This window comes from Camellia sinensis, chromosome 7 (genome assembly GCF_055761805.1).
Source record: "Camellia sinensis isolate YWXY chromosome 7, ASM5576180v1, whole genome shotgun sequence".
In the NCBI taxonomy this organism is placed as follows: domain Eukaryota; kingdom Viridiplantae; phylum Streptophyta; class Magnoliopsida; order Ericales; family Theaceae; genus Camellia; species Camellia sinensis.
In genome coordinates, this window is record NC_138967.1 from 161,879,069 (window position 1) to 161,888,019 (window position 8,951).

At 40.3% G+C, this 8,951-nt stretch overlaps 1 protein-coding gene across 1 annotated transcript; it reads right to left on the reverse strand.

Moving 5' to 3' along the window:
- Positions 1 to 6,627: 6,627 nt before the first annotated feature.
- LOC145796251 (uncharacterized) lies at positions 6,628 to 7,487 on the reverse strand. The gene is made up of 2 exons (XM_082881307.1): positions 6,931 to 7,487; positions 6,628 to 6,844 (listed from the first exon to the last, which is right to left on the reverse strand). The coding sequence occupies exons 1-2, from the start codon at positions 7,485 to 7,487 to the stop codon at positions 6,628 to 6,630; spliced, it is 774 nt and encodes a 257-aa protein (XP_082737433.1).
- Positions 7,488 to 8,951: the final 1,464 nt, after the last annotated feature.

Below are 8,951 nucleotides of genomic sequence, written 5' to 3' on the forward strand. Positions count from 1 at the left end.
GTCTATCGGCCACAAATCCACGGCCGGTTGGCATTCTACAGTGCCGGTCGGCAAAAACTTCCTGCAGAAGCTGGTTTTTGACAGCAACAAGGACAGATAGTGTATGGCATGGAATTTCAAGCAAATGTATGCGCGGGCACACTCTCTATCATGCAAGGGACTCAAGGGAGCATGACCCTCGACCCTCGGGCCATCAATCATACATTTTGATGTATGATGGCCTAAGAGGCCGAGGTTGCAATTCAATGTAAAATGCATGCAAACAAAACACATGAATACTAACACCCTATCATGTTAGAGTCAAGGGGATTGGCGACTGAGGGTTGAGGCGTGTTTTGTCACTTGAAGTACAAACACTCCTCAATCCCCATGCCCGGTTTGACACCCCAAACCAAGCAATGCAATGCGTATATACAAACTTGACTCAAATGTACAACATGAGGTTAAAATGCAAAACATGCCAAATGTAATGCAACTTAAACATGCAAACTAAGTTGGTGCATTCTAAATGTGCCAAGTATGGTACAATGTATATGAGATGCAACTAGATAAGCGCCATGCCAACATGTAAGTATGATACAATGTAAGCATGAGGACCAAAACAATGCAACATGATCATGCAATGGTGATGCTAAACCATGAAGGGCAGACCTCAGTTCACCCCAAAACAGTGACTAAAAAGTGTCTAAAATGGTGAACAAGCACTCATGCCAACATGCAAGCCAAAGGGGCCCAAAGCTAAGGCACAAACAAGGGGCATTTTACTACAACCCTCATGACCACTCATGGCATGGACTAAGCGACCAAAAACAGATGTTCAATGCAGCAAAATAGAGCCAAAAACCCGCTGATATGGCAGCCCCAAAATGCCTTGAACATACAAGCATGCACAATGCCCATTTCAAGGCACAAAACTACAACGCCTTAAAGCATGAGAAGGGACACAAATGACAATATAAGACCACCTTACATGGACTGAAATATGAGCTTAAATAATGCCAAATCATGAGAATAGTCTAAGTTAAGCATGCTAGAAGCCAAAATACTCTAGGCCTACAAGCCGAAATGCAAAGTAACTACATCAAGCATGTCAAACATGACCAAGACAGTGGCCAATAGACCTTAAGCATGACAAATCATGACCAAAAACTTCACAAAGCTAGGCAAGAATATGCAAGCATGATGGTCTAATGGCTAGATGCATTTCTAGGCAAAATGGGGGAATACAAAGCAAGTGTATTAAGCATGAGAGGGGCCAACAAACCAATATGGGACAGAGGTAAAACATGCTAAATAAACACCAAATAACCTCTGAAATTAAGCCAAACAAAGCTAGGCATACATGCTACCCTTTAAACCAAAACAAGGATAAAAGAGAGACGAAGGGGAGAGGGGTGTCCCTCCCCTATACAAGACCTCAAACCATCTTCTTCACCACTGAAAATCCACTGGATTTCAGTGGTGAAAAGAGCAATACAACAAAGGTCAACAAGGCTTAAAGAAAAAGCACCAAAAGAGGCCAAAAGAGGCCTAAGAGGGGGAGTTCGACCCCCAATGCCAAAATGACCTCAATGAGATGTCTTAAGCATGAAAATACAAAGCTTTTTTCAGTTATACACAAAGCCTAAAACAGAAAGCAAGATAGGTCAAAAGCCAATGCAAGATTGGGGAAACTAAAGTAAAGTGATTACCCTTGAAGAACCCTTGAAGAACAGTTGGTCCAGCCACCCTCTATTGACCAAAACCAGTCCAAAACCTCAACAAACAACCCTCAAAGTCCCTCAAAGTCGAAGTAAGGTGTGGTAGTGTGTGTTAGTGCAAAACTAAGGTAAAAATGCACTTTTAGGCCACAAAACACACACAAGGGAGGAGAGAGAGGGAAATATAGAGAGAGAGTGTGTATGTATATGTGTAAGCTCTGGTTTTTCTTTCCAAAATCACCAACCTAGAAGAAGGAGGAGAGCTCTCCTCTTATAGAAGTTCCCCTTTGCAAAGCTTACCAAACAAGCTTGCTTAGAGGGAAATCCCTCCATACACGTGTATGGAGGGGAACAGAGTGGGTGCCAACTATCACAGCTGGCACAAAATATCTACTAAAAGTATATGAACAGTGATCGGCCATTCAAAATTGCCATTTTGGCAAAATAAACGGCCGACCGGCAACAAATAGTGCCGACCGGCAATATACATTGCCGATGGCATAAAATCACTGGCCGGTGGCCTCAAGCCATGGCCGGTGATGTGTGGGGATGCCTCACAAGGCATTCCTTGCCCCTCCAAGGCAAAACACAAGTGTTTGGTGCAAAACCAGACACAACACGGTCGAGTCGAGAGATCCTGAGGCAAAGCGCACAACCGAGACCTCCGGGAACTCAAGACGAACACAAACAAGGGTAATCACCAAGTGTTCCAATGGTGACGTCCAAGTCTTGAGGACGGTCAAAAATGGGGTGTCTACACTTTGTATCTGTTCTATATCTATTCTGTTAGCTCTAATGGATGTACCACGTATGAATAAATATGAACTTTGATTTCTGTGTAAGCATATGAATCTGTTTCTGATATGAACTCTGATTTCTCAATCTAATGTGGGACATCATTCTTTAAATCCCTTTACTCTGTTATTATTCACTGAGCTTCAGCTCACTGTGTTATTTATGTATGTAAGTGATCAGGCGCATGATCAAGCTTAAAGGCATCTGCTTAGAATCTGTTTTTGTCAGCTAACCTATGTGCCTCCTGTGGAGGTTCTGGATATGTCAAGTGGTTTTGGCTATGTGATTAAAGTTTAGGTTTTGTTTTCTTATTTGGTCAAACAAGTCTTTGTTTATTTTATAAATAGGGCTAAGTCCTTTTTTGTCTAATCTGTATATATATATATATATATATATATGATAACGTAAGGATAATGTGTAGATATGTATATAAAAAGTTTTAAAAATTTTCTATCCCATATATGTCTACACAGCTCAATGGATATTGTATATTTGTTATCTGCTTCCGCTAGTCCCTAATATTATGTTTTCTGTCTATGAGGCCTTCGGTAATCTACGGATTACTGGCTGGTTACGATGCTAAAATTATAGGGGCAGGTTTGGGTCGTGACAGAGTGGTATCAGAGGGACAAATAGAACAGAAGGCAATGGATTCATGATAAACAGAAGGCCACAAGGTGACCAATTAGAAGCCAATGGTTTATTGACTCCCATTGTGGTACTTACAAAAAATAATTGTTTATAAAATCATTGTCAAATAATTTCTAAAATTTAAACAAACATATCCATGATTTTCAATTTAAGCAAATAGAGTTCAGAAAATAATTAACGTACTTGAAATCTAAATATAAGTTATAAAACATAGCCTGTATAAAATAAATTATGGTACTTCAAAACATAGGTAAAATATGTTATGGTAATTCAAAATATAATATAACTCACCTTAATATTGACCTTACTATTTTCTTCTTATTTTCTTGGATTTCCGTGGCTCCTCTAACTTACTAACTTATTGATTTGTTTTTGTTTGTTTCTTCAAGTTACTACTCGGCCCCTTTTTTATACCTGGATCCAAGGAGGTGATTCACCTTTTACCAAGGTGAATCATCATCCTAGCATTAGGTGGCCTAAGTTTGAGATGCCACAATTGTGCACAGGTGTGTTAAGGTAAAAGTGCCACCGTTATTTATCTTTTCCTTAATTTCACTTTGACCTCAAAGATTTCAATAATTCCATAGTTGTTTTGATCTGGCCCCAAACAATTTATTAATCACATTGTTATATTTTGGTGAAAACAATGCCTCTAATTTTAAGTTTGATTACATTTTAGTATGTATAGCTATAAAAATGAAATATTTTATTTTATCTTATCATATTATTATTTTTTTTTTATAATTTATTTATTTATTTTTATTAATTAAACAGTTGGGTTGTCACATTTCTCCCCTCCTAAATAGAAGTTTGTCCTCAAACTTATCGTACCTGAGTTTTCAAAGAGGTGTGAGTACTTGGTTCGTATTTGATTCTCCATTTCCCACGTTGCTTCTTCGACACGATGATTTTTCCATAAGACTTTTACAAGAGGTATAGTTTTGTTTTGAAGGACCTGATCACAACAATTGTGAATCTGCAGAGGTTGTTCTTTATAAGAGAGGTCTTCTTGAACGTCCAGGTTCTCATAATCAACAATATGCTCTGGATCTCGAAGATACCATCGAAACATCGAAACGTGAAACACATTGTGGATATTGGACAATTCAGGTGAAAGTGCAAGGTGATATGCCACAGGACCAATCCTTTCTAGTATCTCGAATGGCCCGATGTAACGTGGGTTTAACTTTCCTCGTTTTCCAAATCGGATAACCCTTCTTATTGGTGAGATCTTTAGGAACACATGATCACCTATTTGAAATTCTAAGTCTCGTCTCCGTGTATCTGCATAGCTTTTCTGGCGGCTTTGGACAGTGCGAATTCGCTGTTGGATGAGTTGAATTTTGTCACTTGTAATTTGCATGATTTCGGGGCTTGAAAGTTTCCTATCTCTGACTTCCGTCCAACATAGAGGTGATCGACATCTCCTTCCATACAGTGCCTCGTATATGCCATTTCAATGCTTGCATGGTAGCTATTATTATAAGTGAACTCCACCAAGGGTAGGTGATCATCCCAATTACCTTTGAGGTCTAGCACACACACACGTAACATATCTTCCAAAGTCTGGATTGTTCTTTCAGATTGGTCATCAGTTTGTGGGTGATAAGCCGTGCTAATCTTCAGAGTGGTTCCCAATGCTTCTTGCAATTTGTTCCAAAAGTGAGATACGAAACGGGGGTCTCTATTAGATATGATTGAAATTGGGGTGCCATGCAACCGAATGATTTCCTTAATGTATAGAGTGGCGAACTTAGTAAGGGAGTACGTGATTCTGATTGGTAAAAAATGCGCCGACTTCATCAATCGATCTACGATAACCTATATTGCATCATTCATGGAGACTGATTGCGATAGCCTGACCACGAAATCCATAGTAATGTGCTCCAATTTCTATTTAGGAATAGGGAGTGGTTGCAACATTCCTACAGGTCTCTAATGTTCTATTTTAACCCGTCGACAATGCAGGCATTTGGAGACGTGGCTTGCTATGTCTTTCTTCATTCCTATCCACCAGAAGCATTCTTTCAGATCGTGATATATCTTCGTATTGCCAAGGTGGATCACAAACCTCGAGCTATGAGCTTCTACCAATATCTTCTTCTTGAGTTCTAGAAGGTTGGGTACGCAAATTTGATTTCAAAATTTTAGCATCTCATTGCTCATCGTAAAGTCAGGATCGGGCGTGCTTCTTTGTTCCTCGTACTTTTTTTTTCAAAAATTTGTCTTCGCATTGGCGTGCTCTAATTTTTTTAATTAACGTGAGTTCCACGATTATGTTGGCAAGCAGTCCATTGATCTTGTAGGGAACGAGGGTACATGCCAAACTTCTGGTAATCTTTCGACTCAACGCATCTGCTACCACGTTAGCTTTGCCTAGATGGTAATGGATCTCCACATTGTAGTCCTTCATAAATTCTAGCCATCGTCGTTGCCTCATATTCAGTTCCTTCTGTGTAAATAGATATTTGAGACTCTTGTGATCTGTGTAAATTTCGTAGGTTACTCCATAGAGATAACGATGCCAGATTTTGAGGGCAAAGATTACTGCGGCTAATTCCAGATCGTGGGTCTGGTAATTCTTCCCATGGGTCTTTAGTTGACGTGAGGCGTATGCAATGACCTTCCCATTTTGCATAAGAACGCAACCCAAGCCATTGTATGAGACATCACTATAAATTATGAACTCTTCCGTTCCCACGGGAAGTGCTAGTATAGGAGCTGTCCCAAGTTTGTTTTTCAATTCTTGGAAACGACGTTCCTGCTTGTCTGTCCATTCGAAGGGTGTGTTTTTCTGAGTTAGCTGGGTCAAGGGTGAGGCTATCTTCGAGAAATCTTGCACAAAGCATCGGTAGTAGCCGGCGAGGCCCAAGAAGCTTCGAATCTCAGACACGTTGGTAAGTCGTGGCCAATCCATGATTACTGTAACTTTTTGGGGGTCAACTGAGATGTCGTCTTTGTTAACAACGCGACTGAGGAAGTGTACACTAGTCATCCAGAATTTGCATTTTTTCAACTTGGCATAAAGCTTGTAATCACGTAGTGTTTGTAGAACTCTTCGTAAGTGGTGTTCATGATTTTCTGGCGATTTGAAGTATATGAGAATGTCGTCAATGAAGACAATGACGAATTCGTCAAGATAGGTTTTGAACACTCGATTCATGAGATCCATGAAGGCCACTGGTGTATTTGTGACGCCAAATGGCATGACGAGAAACTCGTAGTGCCTGTAAAGGGTTCTGAAGACAGTCTTTTCGATACTTTCCATTTTGACTTTTAGTTTATGGTAGCCAGAACGCAAGTCAATTTTTGAGAATACTTGGGCGCCTTGTAGTTGGTCAAACAAGTCATCGATTCATGGCAGAGGGTACTGATTTTTTATGGTGACTTTGTTCAGGTCCCGGTAATCGATGCATAACCTCATCGTGCCATCTTTTTTCTTTACGAATAGTACTGGAGCTCCCCAGGGTGAGGTACTTGGTCAAATGAAACCTTTGTCCAGTAGTTCTTGGAGTTGAGTCTTCAACTCTTTTAATTCGGTTATGGACATACAGTAAAGGGCTTTTGAGATTGGTTGTGTACCAGGTTGGGTTTCAATGGTGAATTCGATTTCTCGGTTAACCAGGGTACCAGGTAGGTCTTCAGGAAATACATCCGGGAATTCTCGAACCACAGGGATAGTATCAAGTATGGGGCTTCTTGTTGAGCATCAATCACATAACAGATATAACTACAAAAACCGTTTCTTAGAAGTCGTTGGACTGTCATGAAGGATATAACACACGGAGGAGGAGAGACTCCAGTTCCATCAAAGACAAGCTCGAGTTGGTTTGGTGATTGAAGGGAGACCTTTTTGGCTTCACAATCGATAGAGGCATGGTTGGTAGCCAACCAATCCATTTCGAAGATCACGTCGAAGGTACTAATACAGAGGGAAATCAAGTCTATGTGTAAGGTTTCACCTTTTAAGGATACAGTACAAGATTTGTACACATCAGCACTAAGGGCGGAATTACCAGAAAGAAAAGACACAGACAATACGTATCCTAAGGGTTTAGGGGTTGATATTAACTTGGAGGCAAAGTGTAGTGCAACAAAAAAATGAGTGGAACCAGAATCAAAGAGAACATGAGTTAAATGACCACAGATAAAAAGTGTACCTGACACAACATTCTCGGTAAGTTCTAGGTTTCTAGATACCAAGGCAAAAGCTCTTCCTTGGCAGTTTTGGTCCTTCCTCACTCCTCCAGGTACTGTAGGTTTTCTGTCTGGTTCAGAGGAGTGCTTGTAGGATTGGCAAGCTTTGGACAATCTCTCAGCAAGTGGCCAACTTGACCGCATCTAAAGCATGTTTCCGAGTCTCGATGGTATCGTCTCTAGTGAGCCTTTCCACAAGTGGGACAATTAGGACAGGTGCCACCTCTGGGGTTCATAGTACCTTGGTTTCTTGAACTAGTTGTGCCTGTATTTACCCTCTTGGGAGGCATAACACCGGATCTTTTGTTATCTCTTTCCCAAAATCATTTCCTTTGACTTGGTTGCCCAGAGTGCGAGGCTTTAATCCCTTTTTCCGCAATGTATGCTCGATCCACCACCTTCGTATAGGTTGATAGTTTCAAAACCTCAAGCTTATCCTTGATTTCAGTATCCAATCTTGTTTCAAATTTCCTGGCTTTTCGGACTTCGGTAGGGATGATATATGTCGCAAAATGAGCTAGTTGTGTGAACTTGCTCTCGTATTCAGCTACTGTCATGGTTCCTTGCCTTAGATGTATGAATTCTGACGCCTTTTGTTCCCGCAGCGAATCTGGAAAGTATTTTTCATAAAATACTTCTAAAAATTTTGCCCAAGTCACGATATCTTCTTTTTGCAGGGTAAGAAGCCGCTATTTTTGTGCATCGTCTTTGAAAGTGAATGTGGCGAAGGTCACCTTCTGTCTTTTTGTGCAAGGTAGCATGCGAAAAATCTTCTCCATATCGCTGACCCAAGCTTTTGCTACCAGTGGACTTGTACTGCCAGTGAATATGGTAGGTTTCAAGTCCTGGAACTATTTTATTGTAATAGGCTTTTCTCGCCGTTCAGGCATTTCGTTATTTGTGTTGGTTTGTAGGGCTCGCAAAAAACTGGTAACCGCTCTTTCCATGATTTGCTCCATTGGGTCGGTACCGCTAACATCCGGTTCCATTTCCGTCACTAGCCATTACTACAAGGTGAAAGCGGTTAGTGGAATAGTCTTTTTTTTTTTTTTTTTTTTGAACCAATTATCATTGAAGGAAAAATAATTATTTAGGCTTTTTATTTTATTACAAGAGTCAGTAATACAGATAGTAAATAAATAAAAAAGAAAAAAAAACCCTACAATTTATCCCCCATCTTGATTTCGCTAAATCTCGTCACCTGAAAGGGATAACAGCTATAAGCATATAGCAGAGTGATAAATATTATACTGTGAGTGTCACACCCCGAACTTGCCCCTAACAGTTCAGGCATGACCCATTCGCAAACAGACATATAACCTGGTACATATATACGTTATATGGGGCCTTGACGGAAGCACAAAACATACAAGACTACAAAATTAAACAAATTCCATTGAGCTATTTCTAACATGCCAGGATCTCATACATTACATGCACCATAAGAGGTTGATAGAATCCAAAAATACTTCTTGACAGTACATAGGTATAAACACATATACAGGCCCAGCCCTGTAGTCGGGCATGTAACAAAAACTATTGGAGTTATACACAGTCAACCTTGGAAGGTTAGCCAAGAAATAAGCCAATTATCTTAGTAGACTTCAC